The sequence below is a fragment of the Numenius arquata genome, chromosome 3, assembly GCF_964106895.1.
Source record: "Numenius arquata chromosome 3, bNumArq3.hap1.1, whole genome shotgun sequence".
NCBI classification, from domain to species: Eukaryota; Metazoa; Chordata; class Aves; order Charadriiformes; family Scolopacidae; genus Numenius; species Numenius arquata.
The window spans coordinates 13,203,026-13,223,014 of NC_133578.1; the positions used below are offsets into that span (position 1 = coordinate 13,203,026).

General features: G+C 39.4%; 1 protein-coding gene across 1 annotated transcript in view; it reads left to right on the forward strand.

Annotated features, from left to right (window-relative positions):
• HSPBAP1 (HSPB1 associated protein 1) overlaps positions 1-19,989 on the forward strand; it is a 36,995-nt gene that overhangs the window by 396 nt on the left and 16,610 nt on the right. The window contains exons 2-3 of the mRNA XM_074145504.1: positions 11,150-11,335; positions 16,890-17,074. Of these exons, the coding sequence (XP_074001605.1) occupies positions 11,150-11,335; positions 16,890-17,074 (371 nt within the window). The remainder of the gene's footprint in view (positions 1-11,149; positions 11,336-16,889; positions 17,075-19,989) is intronic.

Genomic DNA, 19,989 nt, shown 5'->3' on the forward strand with positions numbered 1-19,989 from the left:
CTGGGGGGGTCTGGCCTTCTAAAGGGAGAAGTAAATTGTTTTGTGCTGAGGTGGTGACAAGCTATGGTCCGAATTGGGGCGGGGGGAAAGGTAGGGTTCGGTTACAGCCTGCACTGAAATCCATTTTAAGATAATTGGAGTGAATATACCATCATGTGGGCTACCCTAAGCTCATTAGAAACTATTATCATTTAAATAGATTGAAGTATATACTCATTCTGTTAGGTTCCGTGAGTATTTATCTGTGTATCTACCATCTGCACTATCATCATAAAACTAATGGTTCATATGCTGCATAATGCTTCATCTTCCCTGAAAAAAAATATGAGGTATTTCATTTTGGCTCGCTTAGGCATTCTGTCACAAAGTCTGGAAGTTGGCTTGATAAATGCCTGTGTGCTTAATTGGGGAGAGCTGAGCTGCGGGACCCAGGCGGGCTGGTTTTAGACCCTGCACCCGTGGCGAAACTCTTGATGCGCTGGGCAGCAGACAACTGAACTTCACACGTGGTGCCCGTCCCACGGTTTTGCAGCCAAAACCACACGTTCCCATGAAATCTTCGCAAAACATACGGGCATTGCATTTTGTTTAGCCCACGCAGCTCTGTTTGCTAGACCGATGTTCAAATTAGAAGTTGCACTGAAGGTGTAAAAAGGAAGTTTATACCAACTGAAATCAGCAGAACTGTGATCAAAAAGAAAATGAGACTTTGTCTAGAAAAGTTCAGGAAATTCCCCAGGAAAAAATAAAACTCGTGCACAGTTACAAAGATGGGGAGACATACGGATGGTAACAAACTAAAATTTGAGCTTGCTGTATACAACTGTAGAGAAAAAAATAAAATGTGGTTAAAAATATTGGACAAGATTCAGATTTGATCATGACCGGTGCATATTCCAGTAGTGCTTTGGGGCTCCAAGTAAGATTAATTCCCTGTTTTACTATGTCTTTTTCCATACATTACCAGCTCAGCATAGTTTAGCCTATGCCACAATGTTCTTTCAATTTACAGTGGCTATGTTACTACTATAATATAATTGATTTGGTGGCTTTGTGCCAAAGACGAAGTGCTGTCATTTGCAGAAGTAAACAAAGTGAAAAAATATTTCTCTCTGTCAACACTTTTCAATTAGCTGTAGCAATTGTGGGGGTTTCTTGGTTTTGTGGCAGGAAGCCCATCCAGAGATAAGGCAAGCAGGGCTTTGCAGTGTCCTTTAACTGCAAATCTTGCCTCCTACTACCTGCATAGTAAAATGAAAACTTGAATATAAGCAGGATAACCCTTTGATAACTTATCCAAGCCACCTCATCTTATGATGGGTTTAAAGATATTTTGTCTTTTGTGTGGGTCAGCAAGAAAGAGAAATTTCTGACAAACAGCAACAAAAGAAAGGAGCTGTCAACATAAGCTCAGAAAACGCAGGGTTTTTTGCTATTGACTTAATCATGATTTAAATAATTTATTTTAATTGCTTGATTTGAAATCGCTCCGTCTTTTCATAGCTTCACAACCCATATGCGCATCTTTCAGTCATGGCCTGACCTTTTCTATTCCAGCTATTTAATTAACACACTGTAATATTCTGTGTGAATTATTCTTGTTTGCAGGATATGGTACCATTTAAATTTGTTAATGTAAAGGAGCAGTGCATTGTTGATAAACTGTTGGAAACCAAATTAGCTTTATCTTGCAGCTAGCTGATTGTATTATTTCACTCATGGGTATAATACTTCCCTAAATATGCTAATTTCACTCTTTTCTCCGTGTGGTGACATTTTTACTGTTCTCATTACTGACATTTGTAATATTTGGGGTGGGGAAATCTTTTCTTGCTTTAACCTCATTATAATGTGGCTAAAGAGATTTGAATAATATCAGATGAAGTGCATATACATTCAGCCAAATGGAAAGGTTATTTTGTCTCCTGGCCCAGAACTTCCATGCCTATAGCAGCACTTGCGTGGACTTAACGGTGCCTGGAACCAAAATTGTGATACAGAAGCCCATCCAATTACTAATTGCCCAACCATGATAGTGTATTCAATGGTAGGTGGCTCAATTTCAATCCTAAAAGCTCTCAAGGTGGTTGCTTCTCCATATCCATGCCTATCTGCCTGTTTCTGGCCTAAAACCTTCTGGAATTCATCTTAGGAGTTGGTGGCCTCGAGCTCTGATAGACTAGTGGTGATGGATAAAAATTACATGGCTGAAGCTGTTCTTGCTGCCAAATGCTCGTCCCATCCCTGAGGCAAGCCTCACTGATCCGCTTATGGGTTGGCACCAAGACTGTGCTGATTTAAGCCTGGTTTATTAAGATAAACTGAAGGCCTTGACAGGTTTGTTACAACCTTGAAGGCATCTGGAGAGTCCAATTCAGCTTAAACAGACCTATCCTGTAATAGTTGAGCTGAGCAGTCCAGGAGAATATCCCCTTCAATGTGCAGCCCCCAGTTCCTAGCGCATTAGGAAGTGCCATTTGCCCTCTCCAGTCATCAGGTTTTTGACAGATGTGCTCCCCATGTGACTTTCTTCAGAGAGATTTGACAAACTTCAGCATCCCCTTATTTCTGATACCTCTCTCCCAACAACTCCTAACATCGTGTGGACAATCTTGTGCTTACCTTGTCTCAACTTGTATGTGACAATCTGACCAGTAGGAATTGATTGCATACCCTACAAAGGCTACAAGCGTTTTGGCACAAAATGGGCAGGACCCGAAATTCAATCAAAGATTCAAAAGTGGTGTTTAGCCAATTCTGAATATTCCTTCCAGTATCCAAAAAGAGGCCTGTTTTCCAGGGATTTCCCTCAACTTCTAGACTTCAGCTGGAGTTGTGACAATGTGGTTTCAGAGCTGCCACGAGCAGCACTAGTGTAGCAGGGAGCTGTGATGATTTTCTTCTTTACACCCCCCATCTCAAACAACACCCTTGAAGTTGGGCCTGTGAGGTGTGAGCAAATCCCATTCTTTTGACATCAAGTTTTGACATTCCTTTCCTTTTAGTTACTTAGGAGCAAATTGTTCGGCATCTGCTCTGTTTTGGGCTTAGTTTGGGCACCTTCTAATCTGTGTATTCTGTACCTTTCAGCATCTTTTCTCGCCTTACTTTATTATCAAGATAGATGGACTTCCAGCTCTAACGTCATACAATGATTTCCTTGTCCTTCATGAGGATAAAGGTTTTACAGTGCTTCCTTTTTTCTCATATCAACAAGAAACGAAAATACAGACACATCTTCAGCTTATGAAAGCCGAACAGTTTTATTCTTAAATTCGAATACCAAGGTTATCCAGTGGGCACTTATTTATGCCTTTTGTTTGGAGGCTGTGTATATCCACATTGCAAAGTGATCACTGTAGTGCAGATGATTCCAAGGTTTGTGGTGAGCCCGAGCGCATTGCAAGGTCCTTTAGGGAGATGTGGGCTGGCTCCTTTTTTTTGTGGAGTGTACTATTTTGGTTGGCCAGTGAAAGGCATCTCACCAGATTCCCTGTAGACAACACTGTAGGTTCTTTACTGTATATGATTTAAGATTAAATTATTCCATGCTTTGTGATCACAGACACGATGAGATTCTTAGGAGTAGATACCGTAGAAAGAGATTTTAATTTCTATTAGAATATTTCAATAAGGGTGGTGGTAAGGCACTTTAGATGCCTTGGTATAAAAGTGCAACTTTAAGCTTTTGCAGTTTTATTATTTTGCTGATGCTCAGGGAGTTATCTTAAATGTCTAAATACTATGTACTTTCGAAGACTGGATATAGAAGACATTATTGTTTCTAATACTAATATTGAATTAGTCAGTGGTTGACATAGTGACATTACTGTTTAAATGGAATCTGAAAATATTGAAACTCCTCTACCAAAAGGACTTTTCCAGATATACTAATAGGTTAACAAATACTGAGTTTTGGTAAATTTTGCATATCACAAGCAGCTTCCAAAATTCAAAGCAGCAGCACTGTCATGGTTTCTTCTAAAATTAAAGGTCACCTTCAGTCTCCAGAAAAGCAGGTGCAGCTGATTAGAACAAGAGTTCATGCACATCTGAGTGGAGATTTGGGCCTGCAGAGTCCTTGATCTTCTCTGATATTTAGCTCTTGGTGTTTACAGATAAAGAAACTTTGCAGCTAGTTGTTATTTGAAAAAGTAAAGAGAAAGAAAATCTCCGGAGGGAAGATGGTAAAGATATGTTGACACCACTAGCAGCAGCTTGTTGTATTATAAAGATGTGAAAGATAAGCTCCTGTGTAACAAGACTGTGCTTTTTTAGTAAAAGTAGTTCCTTTTGTATTAAATATCTGTTTTTAAAAACAGAACTAATATTCATGAAGCGTTAAGATTGAAAATTAAATTAGAAGAGCTTGGTAGCTCACATTTTGGTGAGCTGTATTAGCTCAAATGTATCTTTACCTCTACATTATGTCAAAGCAAGATTTTACATTCTTTATATGAACCCCAGGATTCAAAACATACACTGTTAACATTTTTTCAGACAAATGTTATGTCGTTCCATGAGAACCTTTATAAAGAGAAATAGCAACTTGAAATAAAGGTTAAGCTCACTTCTGCTTGTTTTACTCATGCTGAAAGAAATGGAACAATGTAAACAGATGGAATAATAGCCATGCTTTTTGTTTAATATTCCAATAGTAATGGCAATTCCTGAATTTAACACCCTGATTGTGCACATTGGTTATTGTGCACTTCAGAAAGTGTTCTTTAGGTTCACGTGATGGGTCTTTCTGGTTTCTTTCAATTCAATAATTTATGTAATTCAAAAACACTTCTTTTATTCTTTTAAAGTATAATTTCATTCAGACAATTGTGCCTGTAATTGACCCAGTCATTAATCACAATTTGTATCCTATGTAGTATAATAGTCAACAAAGTCATGTATACTTCCATCATAACCCCTTTGTGGATCAAATTCAAAAGGCTCGGTTTTTTATTGACTATTTATTACAATGGCTTATGGGGAAAAATGTATTTTTAGAATACTGTTGACTATTATTGACTATTTACTGCAATATCTTATGGGAAAATGGTGTATTTTTGAAGATTTAGATTCTTTTGTTGCTGTCATTGTAAAGTTCTTGCCAGTCAAGTTTGCAGGACAGGACAACAATAAAGTCATAAATGGTTACAGTTTCTGACAGCAAATTTTATACAGTGCATTCATCAGTGCGAGGAATAGAAATAAACTTTACTTCCAACATGAATAAATTATTTTTTTCTTAGAAATATAGGTGTTAGTTCCCCAATGTGCCAGTTCCCTTACTTTCAATCATAATGTTATGTTAGCATTAAGTTTTGTATTAAATTTCCCATCTATTAGGAAATGTTGTGAGAAATATGTATCAGTGCCAGTGGGGTGTTGGGAAGGAATGGCTTTGCTACTAAATTTTCTTGGCAGCAGGTGGGTGTAATTTACACCCAAACCAGACAGAAAGGTGGAATTGTAGCAGCCTAACTTAAGGAAGCACAGTCTCTCCTGGTGGAAGGTTTTGGTCAAAGACTTCAAAAGAAAGTGAAATGCCATTGATCTGACAAGTGCTGCAGTTTGATTATGTTTCACTTTTCTTTTAGCAATTTTCAGCAGTAAGTTTACCAAGGTCATGGGAAATCCGTTTAGCGTGACTCCTGTCAGTTGTGCATATCCTGTTTTTCCTGGGTTTGAGGGGCTGAGAGGGAAAGGGGATATTTCAAGTGGCAGAAGACGCAGGCAGGAGCTGTAAAGACAATGAGGGAAAGGAAAGCATTTCTTCTACTACAGGAGAGCAGAGGAGCTGGGGTCATTCAACGTTTGGTTGTCAGCTGGAAACCAACACCACTGCTTTCTAAAAGTGCACTACGGGACGGGAGGAGAAGAGACAACAGGCAGAAGCTGGCCAGGGGTTCAGGAAGAGCTTTCTAGGAAGAGCCCTAGGGAATTTAGGAAGGAATTTCATTACTGTATGCTTGAGATGATACACTGTCATTTAGAGCAGGGGCTGGGAGGTCCCTCCCAGTGCTGTATTCTGGGAACAACCTCTTACTCTACCCCTAAGAAGCTATTTCCTTTTCTTTAGTGGAAGGACGGTTTGAGGGCATAACCCACGCTCTTAACCTTACTTCACATTTTGAGTCGCTCAGACCTACTGTAAGAAAAACTGTACAGTGCTCAGCCACAGCAGGGCTGGAAAGGGGGTGCAAATCCCTGTTTTGGCCTCTTGTCTTTTGTTCCCCTCCCTCGGCAGCAGCAGACACGGAGGGCAAGGAAGGGTGTGTTGGCTTCAGGCTACCAGAGTAAGCTTCAGGTACCAGTCCCACCAGTGCAGAGATGCGTTTGACCGGTCTATCCTGAGAGGCTCCCTGCAACTGCTAACTATCCTTCAGTAGCCAAAATACCTATGGAAATCTAGGTTAGATGCCCCCCAGCTATGCTGCGTCTGCAGTACTGACATACCCGGAGCCAAAAATAATAGTAACAGCAATAACTGGTCAGGAAGCAATACCTAGATGTTCACGCGGTGTGTCCTGAAAACTCCTATTTAGATGCATTCTGTTTGCCCAGAGTAGGCTGATTACAGAGCATAACATTGTAATCACATGCAGGTTATTTAAAGTTGTTTTTTAATTTACAGAGCTAATGTACTGTGGAATCATTAAGTCTGACCTCCAAGCCAAATCACTGGTTTGGTTTGGGGAATTTCCCCATCCTCCCCCATACCTTCTCTTTTCCTACTCCTAGTTGTTGGATAGTTAAGATTTTGGAGATTAGTTGATCTTTTGAGTGACATGGCTGTTTTGTATTAATGTACGGAAAATGCCATTTTTTTTCTTTTAACTTTTTATACTTTTTTTTTTTAAAAAGAAGTAAGAATGATGAAGCATTACGGATTTGCAAGAAAAAGGATTTGGTGATGCTTATAACAAGTACGTTGTCAGGATTTCCTTCTACTCCCTCTTTTAGAAAATAATTTTAGTACCTCTCAATTAAATCTCATATTTAAGCAGCAGGGTGTTTTGGCAGAAGCCAACTACCACGCACTAATGAACTCTTCTAATTTGCTAAATTATTTTAAATGAATGAGAGTACATTTAGCTTTTTTATGGCAGTACATTTAACTTCTGAACAACTTTGATCAAGTCCACTTTTTGTCAGACTGCCTGCTGTGCTAAACCCTTTGTTCCCAAACCCCGCTCAGTTATTTGGAAAAATCGTTAATCAGAAACATTAAATTATTTTCTCTCTTAGAAGCACAAAAACGTACTGGAAGGTACTTAGCCAATTCATCGCTTTTATTTTACCTGCCCTCAGTACTGAGGTCTGGATAAGCCTTCATGTTTGACAAGACTTCATGTAAAGATGACTGGAGAGCCTTGTTTTATCAGTTGGAAGATCTCTTATTTCGCAATGTGTTACCTTTCTAAAGAACACCTACGTTTTTCGCCAATTATATAAGCTGTCACTGTTACAAAACTTGAGCGAAAACTTGGTTTGGTTTTTCAGTTCCTGGCTGGATTCTATACATGCCTTGTGTAAAGGCAAAACATGAGACAAATTATTCCTGCTTCCTTTTGTACTGTGCAGCCACATCATTTGTTGAGCCTGATAGAAAGAACTAATTTAACAGTATTCCTTTTCTCTTTTGGATCAGAGTACAACTGAGAAAATGAAGACTCCAACAGAGCTTTTCTTTTCAAAGGGAATATGCATTTCTATTCTCTCCTGCTACGTGATCTCCTGGAGGAACTTGATATCTAATGCCCAGGATGTGCCATGGGCGTTTTGTTTCTTTGCAACACATTTTATTTATACACCTTTTACTTAGAGACATCCGTGTCCAAATTGTTTTGCCTCAGAAATAATTACCATCAATTTCAAGTTAGGAAATAGCGAGAAGCAAGAGCCCAGCTTGTGAGGTCTTTGTGAAGCTATGATAACAATAACTAAGGAAAAGATTATTATTATTTTAAATGACAAATTTTTCTTCAAATCTCTCTTTCAAGAAATACCTTCAGATATATCTTTTAATTACCTTTTACCAGTATATAGTTCCATCAGAAATCTCTGTTGGTCATGAGCAGAGTTCTCCAAATTATCGTAATATCTATTTGATGTAGCATATTATATTTACATTTTATTGCGTGCCTTTTCTCTAACAGGCATTTAGATATGCATGACAAATATTATGGGGAAAGAATTATGTTTAGCTGACTGCTGTTCTCACCAAGGAATACATAAAACTGAATCAAGACACTTAAAGAGTCTTTGCACAAAATTAGGAAGAATCCCCATTTGTCTTTGCAAAAAGACTAATGTTGATTTATCTAATGCTTTAAATTCTCTAAAACGTTTCAAACTTCACTGCTGATTATATCATATGTATTGTACGTGGTTATTTTATCTCTATCAGGAGAAGATACGTACTCATTTAACAATGATTTCAATACTCTTTGAAGACAGGAATGATTAGCATCTTACTGAGACAGACTGTCCTCTTTCATTGTTTCTAAATATTTTAGGGAAATAGGTTTATAAATGAATAAAGCATGGTGACATGAAAAAAACTCCTCCAGCTAATGTTCAGTACAGGAGAGGCTATTTAGTCTAATTGTGGTTTTTTTGTTTGGCATTGATACAAACTCTTCCAGTAGCTTGAGCTGTGAGCTTCTCGCTCTATATTCACTGCGGTTAAAACCACACCTTTCAAAAGCACAATATGCGTGTGGAAATCACATTAGAAAGCCACACAGAATCAACAGTTGGCTTCAGTGAGCCTTCCTGTCTCTCCCAGTAAAATTTCTGCTTTTGTAGCACATCCCAACTGTTGGCTGAAGTTACAGGGTAAGCGGGAGCTTTTGCAATAAAACTCAGCTTCACAAAATCCTTCAAAAAAGTGCCACCAATTTCTTGCAGTTCTTTGGATTTACATCCTCTAAAATAATTAAATGCGCTGCCATTAAAACAAAAACAATTCAGCAGTCAAAAAGACAACCATGCGGTGATAAATTTAGCCTGAGCAGGAATAATTTCATTTTTATGAGTTGGAAAACCTGAAAGGTACGTAAGGCCGGCCAGCTCCCACATCATGAAAGCCACCTCTTTACGACATTATAATTGCACCAGTTAAAGAGAGAAGTTTTATAAACCCCTCTGGGAGTGTTCAGATCTAGACCGAGTCTCGCCTTTAGCCTTTGAACAACATCACTGCGAGAAAACATGCTGAGCTTTAACCTCTTACCACGCTGACAGCCAGCTCCTGGTGGCTGCACCAGCACGCGCCATTGTGCCTCCATATGGTCTTTTTGCCTTCTCTGGACTCGCTCCCTCAAGGTATATGAACCTATTGCTCGGAAACCCCCAGAGCCTCCTTCTGGGGGTAGTGAAGACCATATGGTAAGACATACGGTCCCTGTGAGACCTCCTTATGTCCTGGTTGTGCAAGTTGCTGGAGCGCGAGACTGAAGGCCAAGTGTCATAGACATCTCTGTCACAGCAACACCATCCTGTCAAGTGTTGCTCTGCGTATGAGAGGAAACATGGAAAACAAACCAAACCCCAAACTCCTTCCTGTCATCTGCCTGAAGAAAGTGAAGCTATTTAAAAATTTTATGTTCCATGAAGATAAGATATTGGAGGTCTTTTGTTTAAAGCTTCAAGCAGGACTTCTCATGAGGAGTGGAAGGAGAGAGCAACAACTGGAAGTTGGTGGGAGGAGGGACTCCTTGACCGTAGGAGACCCCAACCCTGATACCTTCCACCGAATCTGTATGAAGACAGCAGTTTAGTTTAGAAAACTAGAAAGTACAGCTATGCTGGAGCATAAACCCGGCTGAAAGAAGGAGGACTCGACAAAGTTTCTGAAGAGATTTGGCATATAGCATGGACAGGGCTCCTCTTATTCCTGCCATTCACATTTCAGCATCATACATTTATTTAAACTGTTATGTTTGCAACAGTCCTGAGGAACCTTCCTTGATGGCTTTGTTGCCGGTGGGTCGTCTTCTGCATTTCCCCCAGCTGCCACCTCTGGACTGTCCTGTGTGGGAGATATGGGTTCTCCACTACCTGTCTCACCATCCACGCATGGGGAGGAGCGAGCGGCAAAATTAGCACCCAGCAGTAAAGGGAATTTTCTTGTCCTGTGCTTATTTAACTCTTCATGCATGCCAGGCCATAATTTGACCCCTAAATAGAGTGATTGAATTGGTTGGTTTGTTTTAAATGAGCTGCTAGGAGTCGTGGGGAACCATACGTATTGATTCGGTGTGTTAAATCTTATACATTATACAAATACAAATTCTGGATGAGTTAACTTCAATAGAGGTTAAAATAATGAATGGATTTTTTTTTTTTATGATCTGGAGGTGTAGTCCGCTGCTTCAGCTCTATGGAGCTGTTATGTTATTTTTTAAAAAAAAATCAGGTTTTCCTTCTCAGTATGTCCCTAAAGAAAAGTTGTTCTGAAAGTGCTGAGTTTATTCAAGGTTGTCAGCTTGACAGTTTCAGTGGGGCATATAAATCTCTAAACAGCAAAGAAGTGGGTATCTCGGGTTAGTTTAGTTCTTGGATTGGCACAATTTACTTTTTCTAAAATTTTGTAGATGAAAAAGAATTTTAAAACACTTCAAAAATACCTGCTGCTTCGTTTACACTGCTTTCTCTTGGTTTAAATCAAATGCGTAGGAGCCTGGTTTACCGTCTCTGACAATGCTCTACGGTTCTTGGAAAGAATCCCATGCAGAAAGACTGTTACTCATAAAGTTTATGTTCTCTAAACTCTGGACATTATTCATAAGTTTGTTTTTTTTTTATTGTTAGCCTAATTCTAAACAGTTTGGCTACAGTGCTTTATTGCCTAAGCTACAAGTGAAAACTCTTAAGCACATGTCTTTCTTAGTATGTCTTTTTTTTTAGATGTTGTGTGGTAATACACTGCTTTAAACTTTAATTTAGTGTACGAATATTCTTACAGTGTTTGCAGTAGAAATTTGACTTCAGAAAAATCTACAAATATAATTAAAAAATCAACCATAAACAAAGGAGGTGTTAGTTCTTAATGTTTCTTGTGCTGCTGGAGATAATAGGTAACACTTCATGTATCATAAATCATCTCTCTACAGCTGGTTGGTTTTTTGTTTTTTTTTTTCCATAGGTGAAGATGTCAAACCATTTACTCCTGGGAAAGCCAAGGAAATTGTGATGTCTCTACAGCAACCTGCAGTCTTCTGTAACATGGTTGGCGACTGGCCAGCCCTACACTGGAATGTGAAATACCTTTCTGCGGTGTTGAATGGGAAGACAATCCAGTTTAGGCTAGGTCTGAAGACCGTGGATTTAGGTGAGACTGAGGTGGACCGGTGTTACATGTCACAACTCTCTTTTCTAAGGTTCTGCAATCCTCTGTCTCTCCGTTATCACTGTTCACTCTCTAGTGTACTACTTTTCACCACAGGCTTGGCTTTTAGGGCACTGGGTTTGGCCAACAGTGGAACTCTCCTTTCTCTTTCTGGTGTGTTTATTCTTAGTAGGAAGCCTGGTGAGTAACACTAACATAAGAGAACCAAGCATCTCCATTTTCTTTCCTTACTTTGTAGTATGTGTGCTTGGTCCTGGTCTTTTACATGATTCAGATGTTCATGTGAGCTGAGCTTCCATATCCACAAACCTGAGTGCATTAAAAAATTAGCCAATTAACTAGTCTGTCTTGTTTTGTTTTTTTAAATCTGGGTAAGGGTGATAATTTTCACCTTCCTCTCAGAGGTTTTGTAAGACTGTGGTTGTTTTCAATACTTTATAGTCCTGGGATGGAAGACGCTATAGAAGTATAAAGCAATGATTAAGAAAGTCATTTGACACCAGCACAATAATTTCACCTCTACCCCTCCAGATTCTTTCAGACATCTAGGAACACGCCATGGGAGAAAGACAATTTTTGCACTTGATTTTAACTACTACATTTCTGTCTGTAGCCACACAATACTAGTCATAGTGTATCCATGGACAGAGTTTCATAGCAGGGAGGGAAGACACATGAAGCGTGCTCCAAGGTGGCAATCTGCTGGCCACTTTAGAGTTCATGCATTGCTTTATTCCTGCCCTGTACATCCTTTGCCCTCCCAGCCACATACCAAAATATATTTTGCCATACGCTTTCTCCCTTTTGCCTAAAGTATCTTGTCTACATTCAATCTTTTTTTTCCCTAGGCCAGACAAATCCAGTTTTTAAAGGATGTTCAATGTACGTCATGGTTTTTTAGATCCTGCCTAGCTATTCTTTCTGTACTCTTCTAACCTTCTTCAGTTGAACCACCTCTTTCTTGGAATGTAGGGTCTGCACAAAGACTACAGGTGAGGGTCTGGCTGTTCCTATAGAAGTTGTAGGATTACATCACATTATCTTACTTAACAACACTGTGTGAAATTTTCTTTCTTCACAGCATCATGACCATATTATTTCATGTTCAATTTTTGCAAGAGAAGTGATGAAACAGAAAGAAGTGCTAAAGGGAAAATGCTTGGCATTTTAGGATTTCAAAGCATTTTACCAGCATGGATTAATGATTCCTATGCCATTCTTGGGAAAACAGATGTTATTTTTCACTTCCTACAGATGGGTTAACTGAGGTGTAGAATTAATACGTTGGTACACATCTTCACAGCAATATCTCTATATTTTGCTGAGGGATCAGCCAGTTCTTGCACTACAAGTAAAAGGCATCCCAATGCCAATAGGGAAGAAGTTGCATATATATGACATTTTCCTTGATACCTTGTTAATATATCTCAGTTGTAATACGCAAGGCTTACCAGGTAAAAGGATAATTTTTGTCCTAGTCTCCTTAATTAGTAGGCACTTTTTGAGAGCCAAATGGGTATTCCAACTGGGAAAGCTTCTGATGGGATTGATGGAGTGTTACATAGCTAAGTGATGTAAGATGTAACTAAGTAGGTAAGAGTCACCATTTAACAGATAAGAGTCACCATTTAACAGTAACTTGTAGTCACTAGGAATATAGAGTGGATTTAAATTGGTATTTGTATCTTGAAGTTGCATCTATCTGTATTTTGCTTTTTCCTAAAGGCATCAATCCCTAGGCAGCAATTGGTTTGTCTCCAGGAACTTCCATTATATGCTAATGTGAGAAATGGCTTCAAGAAGATGGGTAGAGCCTTCAGGGATTGTAACCGAATGAGACCTGTGATGCTATAAAAAATTTGCATTGTAAGGATGTATTAGTGAAGCCATTAGCCAAGCCATCTCAGAATCTGAAATAATGTAATGCATTTCATGTGCCACTGTCATTTGGAAGATGGTTGGTCTCACTCTTGTGTGCTTAACATTGCTTTTCAGCGAGGGCCTCACTTTCTTATCGTTGTTCACGCTAACTTTCCCAGATGAAATGGAGGCAGTGATGTGGTGAGAGAAAGCAACAGGAGAATCCAACTAAAATTATACTGATCTCTCTGAATATTCCTCACATTTACAATACATTAATTGCCTTAAGACTAGATGGGACCATTCCTGCCACGGAGTCCGAAACATGTACAAGAAAGAAACTGTTCTCCTGCTTTCAGTTGTCCTGAAAGAAACTTTTCTCCTGCTCGTAGGTATATTTTGTTGTCACTCTGAAATGGCTGCTTTGGAGTTTCTGAGATTGTTTAAGCCATGAGGTTCATCCGGAAGACCTCTTACTTTGACAACTTCTCATCTTTCTTTAGTGCCATATCTGCAGCCTGGGTGAGGATTCCCAAACTGAAGATTCCTTAATGTAAAAAAGTGAGAACCGCAGATGGGGCAACTTGGCGGGAATTGCTTGGATTTTATATTTCTTTTCTTGCTAGTTTGGAACTTCCTGAGGCATATGGATGTAGAAGGCACATTTGAAACATGGGAGCTAGCAGTATTGTTTGTGTGTATTATTTGTACCTACCTAAGCTTGTGTGTCCATAAAAGGGAAAAAATACAGTCAGAGGATTAAGCATTGACAGAGATAAGATACCTCCAGAGAGAGTACCAGCATTCTTTACAAGAACAATGAAGGTGCTGTTAATCGGGAAATCCCTATTCATCTTGTTCCAGATGTGCTAAAGGATTTATTTTTCTGAGGTGGGATAAAAGGTGTGGAGCAACTACAGAAGTTGAGTTTCTGGCAGAGAAAATGTAGCGTTATGGCTCATGTACCTGGAGCACACCAGCAATTACAGGGGAAGAAGAAAGCTTACACGTAACTGACTTCTGTATGCAGGCGTTTCTTATTTTGACCATTTTCTCTGGTTGTGTAGTGAAATGAATAAACAATGAGTTTACTGTGAAGAAGCTGGAGAGAACAAGAGTTTGTCATGCTGATCAGTTATGAGTCACAAGATCCCCGGAGGAAATTACTCTTAGAGATGCTGGATAGAGCTGGTGCTGTCAGATGCACAGTTGGAGAGAAAAGGGCTGCAACATCTGCCTAAGAGGTTTTACCACTGAGGACAGCAAAAGATTTCAAGCCTCTGAGATTTAATATAGAAAGGGGCTGCAATGGTCGCCATAGACTCAAGGAGACTGAAAATATATTACGAATACCGTAGGCTGAATAAATGTCACATAAAGCTGAGATTTGGGGTGGTTATTGGAGTCGGATGTGGATGGTGAGTTTTTTGGTTTGTGAGTGTGCCTGTGCTTTTTTATAGCATTAAATGGTTATTCCTTGCTTGGATTATTCATTTAAATAGTTTTATTTCCCCAGCAGCTGTGAAAAGACATTTGGTTTTCTTTTACGTTTAAAGAAATGGAGGAGGCATTTTACTTACATTCTTACTGGAACTTTAGGGTATTTTCTAAGGCTGTTATTTTTTTCTACATTTCCCTTAGCATACATTGCAAACACTGTCTTTCAGAGTAGAGCAATATTTGGCGTCTGTCAGGACCAGAACTTAACTAAGGAGGGGAGCTGTTTCCCCCAAAAAGCCCTTCCCTCTCTCCCTCCCTCCAGTTTCAACCTGTGGCATTAGGTGGGATATCGGGGGACTGTCATGCCTCCAGATACTGTGTCATCAGACAGCACTGGTAGCTTACTTTAGACTTATGTGGCTAAATTTACAATTTATCAATTACAAAACACCTTCAGCTTTTAGACATTAAGCACATTGGTTAATAATGTTCTTGCTTTCAGCTGCCCATTGCTAACACTTTCACCCTAGTTGGCAGTCTGCAAATCCATCTAAGCAATCTAGGTTGCCCAAATACATTTCTCATTACTATTTATTTTTCCATAAGCACCCACACCTTGGTACTGAACAAGTTATAAATTAAACCAAGAACCCTGCCCTGAGGAGACTGTATCCTAGAAGATAGTTTTGCTTTTCATAGTTAGGATTTTTCAAATGAAACAGAGCGAAATACACTGTGTGGTAGAAAGAGCGTATTTCTTGCCTTTGAAACGCTTGCTCCTGAGTTATCTTGGAAAATAGGCAGTGTCCTGAGCACTCTTTGTTCTCGTCAAAATAATAGAGATATTGAGCCACCTTCAGTGGTGCTTGAATCTTTTATCTAATTTTTCCATCAGACCATCTTTTAGTAAAATGATGTGCATTGCATTAATGATTTGGTATCAGGGGGGAGCACTGGACCGCAACATAGGCAGGGAATCACATATAGGGGGTTTTGGTTATTGAAGGTGATTTATATGTCTTAGGGGCAGTTCTTGGGTAGGGAGCCCTTCTACTGCACAAACCTGGGTTACAGATTGCTGAATAGTGGGGCTTATCGGACATTTTTAGTTAATGAATTTGATAGCGAGGGGAAGGAAAACCACTACCTAGGCTACTACAATGCAAAACAGCAAAACAATAGCGGTAAAGGTTTGTAAAAGCTGTTCTCCCGCCTAAAGGGAGTAAGAACAAATGTATGAGACTCTATGGGAATTGCTGCGATAACAAAATGAGAGCAGTAAAGAACGAAGAGCTGCTGCTACATAACAGTGAAAGGGTCCCATTTCTGAGCAGCTCTCTGCAAGTTGCACAAGGTTAAATTGCTGCTCTGTCATTGTCATTCATGCAGGCTGCAGTAATTTTTCCCAGTAGTAGTTATAGTAAAGTGAGTGATTATGTTATTTTTTTTTTTTAACATTGGGTAAGTCTCTTTGAAGCTGGCACAATTAGCGGCTGTGGGAAATGAAGATTTCTGATTAACCAGAAGTAAAGTATGCTGTGATGTGGCCTAGATTTGTAGGCCTTCCAAGTGACCTGACCTTGAGCTGAAAGGCTGCATCAGTCAGCCTGACCAAAGCATGACGGGAGCAAAACACTGCTGGTAAATACTTTTATGTCTGCCAAGGAACACTGCAATACACTTTTGTCAGTCCCAAATGAAAAATAAGGACGCACAGCGTTTTAGATGGATCATTGGCACCGCGTGTAGCTCCATAATTTGCTTCTTACGCATTACTGTGCTGATACGGTTATTGCTTTAGGTGGGAAAGATGAACATGTCCATCTACATAAATCCATGGAGACAAAATAAAGGGTACACAAATACTTGTGTGTACATTTGCAGCTCACACGTAAGAAGGGAGATGAAGCAAAGGATGGGCTCTCAGGTGTTTAGGGAACTTGGGGGTATTATTGAGTTACCGTGCTTAAGAGTGCCTTGCGCATGAACAACAACATCTATAGGTGTGCTTTTACCTCACAGCAAGTTCAAAGTAACAGCCATTCACTTAAACCTTAATGAAAAAGCAATAGTCTCAGACTTAAATTGTGAGCCTGGTGATTATTGACCAGAGTCAAGCCATCTAGTCTCACTTCGTATCTCTTGTTGCGTTTAACCAGAGCTGAGAGAGAACTTACGTATTATTTTTACTGTTTCTGTGCTCATGTAATATTTGGCTTTCCTTTTGTTGCTCTAGTTCCCCAGTTTGAAACCAGGTGTAGCTATGTGGAGGCTACACTTGAAGAGTTTTTGGCTTGGAGTTGTGGGGAGCCTTCTTGTCTCTCTGGACCATTCAGTTGTTACGAGTACTCCAAATATTGGGCTTATGCTGACTACAAATACATTGCCAGGATATTTGAAGACAAGCCAGAAATTTTCCAGGTAAAGCAATAATATTATCTCATTCTAGTTTAATCATTGCAAATTATCTAATGTAGCTTCTGCAACCCCTGTGGTACATCCTGTCTGCTCCTTTGGCCATTTATTTTAAAATTTTGAAATAAAAGCTCTTGGCTCTCAGGCTAATGCAGAACTAGTACCAAGTGGCAGCCGTCTAAAATTCTAGGTGTCCATATGTACTTAAAAATACCACAAGTAACCAAAAAAACTACCAGATTGTCAGCGCTCCCCTTCCCATTTAGCCCAGCATCGTTCTGTGACTGGGCAGGCTCGGGGAGCACCCAGCCCCGTGTGTCACCTCTGCAGCTGAGCACTGTCCCTGCACCTCTGCTGAAGGTATGGAAGTGAGGTGGGAATAGGGTCTGGAGATGACAAGCAGCCAGCAGGCCTGGCGTGTTGCAAACTCCAGACCCTGCGGCTGCTCCAGATCCACCTCGTACCCAAATGGTACCCGAATGGTACCAAAATTAACAGCTCCACGCAGGAAAGAGAATTTGATGACTTGGATTCACTTGTAGCAACACGGCTGTAATATGGTTTCGCTCCATGTTTTACCTTGTGGCTCATTTTCTCGAGTAGCACAGTTCCTTCCCTTCATATATTCAGGTTAACTGTTTGCAGGGTGGAGAGATTCTGAGTCTGAGAGACTATCAGACCTTGATTGCCTGTGAAGAAGGCAGTAAAATACATGAAGTAACCTGTCCATGAAAGTACATAATCTATAGTAATTTCCAAATGCAGGTATTAGACACATAGCTGGGGGATTTTCTTTTCTTTTCTTCATGTCTATCTGTTATTTCAATGTATTGGTTCATCTACCTTCTTACTACTTCTCCTTGCAAATTGTAAGAGGGCAAAATTAAGGATAACTGTACAAAAGGTGTGTTTTTTCAAAAGATATAAAGAAAGAATAGTAGATGAAGCCTTATTAATTTCTACACTTTCAAATGCGAAGATGGAATCATAATTCCCTGCAAACACTATATCACCAGGATGACAGGGAATATGAACTGATAAGCCCCTTCAAATTAATTATTTCCTCAGAAACCATTTCCTGTGCTCCTTATATGTATTTTATTCTTTTATAGCAGTAAAATCGGTATTTTTCAATGCTCAGTCTTTTTTTCAGACTGTCTCCTTTGCCGTGGTTAATGGGAAGGTAAGGTTTGGGCATGGAGAGCATCTTGCCTTTTGTTCTCCCCTCCCTTCCTTGGCAGGCTGAAACACAACCAGGGTCACGTAACTTGGGCTGCACAACTAGGTTGAGTTGTTTGAACTAAGTTGGGAGCTCCAGGGATGTTTCAGGCTTCCCCGTATCTTTGCGTGACTTCCTCTACCTGTGGTCCTACCTCGGTCTTCTTTCTTTCTGCCTCAACAGACAGCATTTTCCTGTGTTTTATGGCACAAGATAATAGCAGCTCAGAAGACCTGAATAGCCTGCTGCTTCGTTTGGTCAATAGAAACGCACTTGAAGGAAACAACTGGTTTCCTACCTCCTTCTCCCGCCTTGCCCCCATTCAGGAACAAAATTGAGGCTTCGGGAATTGCATTTGTGTCACACCACAACCTTATCACCTGACCTGTAACAAGCAACAGATTGTACTGCAAGTTTAGAATAGACACACGTAATGGTTATGCCGGGGATTTTTTAAAAGCAGAATCTGGGAAGGAAAAAAAATCGATGGTGTTATGCAAGCAAATATGGTGTATGTCATCTGCCAGTTTCGCAGGCATGGGAGTGAAATGCATCCGTCAGTTCCAGACTCATATGGCTTTTGAAACACTGCTACACAATTTATACCAGCCAAAAGAGTTCTTTATAGAAATTATCTTCCATTCTTGTGTGAATTTAATGATAACCCCTTTTTTTCTTTTTGATTTTATTTAGATTTACGTAAGGTGACTTGAAGGGGAAAAGAAGGCCAACTGCACTGTTATTTATAGTGATTAATAGGGCCATTTAGAAGTTGTTTGAAATTTAGATTGCACTGTTTATCATTTACAGTTGTGTGGGCTAAGGTAATGATTCCATTATTTTAATCTATGAGCAGTATCTAGCATCTTACATTTTTTGTTCAGTTGATATTTCATTACAGAATTTGAGATATAAATCAGAAGCAAGATATATGCGTGAAGTTTAAATAGAAATGAGACCTTTTAAAGTGACATACGGGTACAGATTAACTTCATTATAAGAAGCAAATGAAATAAATATAATTCACGAGTAATGTGCCATCTGTTATGGTTGGAACACCTTTTACTGCATTTCGTCTTGCTGTGGCTTTTTATTGTAGAAAAGGAACCCACTGTGACAAGATTTCAGTAATCCTACCAGTTCCTTTTCAGTTCATTGGGTAAAAACTATTTTACCCATAATCGCTTCAACTATTTACTACAGCTGCAGCATTTTCAAAAAGTTCTTTTAAATCTAATATTGATTATGTGTGCTTTCTTTCCACTTAAATTGTAACAAAATACAAAAACTATTTAGGTGTGAGATTAAAGTGTAGAGATGGTGTTACGTTTAACTTTATCACTGAGATAGTTGTATTGGATTTTAAATTTTATGGCTGCTGAAATCTATAGGAGCAACTTTTTCTTTTTTATTTTTTTGCTGCCTTTGACAAATGTTTATATTAAACTTCTGCATTTTTTTTCAAATGATATCTTTAAAATCAATAACGCTGCAATTCAAAATCTTCAGCAACACCTAATTTTTGGGAAGGCTATCGCTCATTTTGAGGGTTTCCTGATAGAGAGTCATGGTGAAGTCATCCTTATAATAATGTCTAGCTGTAGTTTTCCTCATCCATAGATCTTAAAAAGGGATGGTCATCCACCTGTCTGCAAACAGCTAGCTTACATACTTAAATTAGGAGGCTAGACTCCTATTTGCT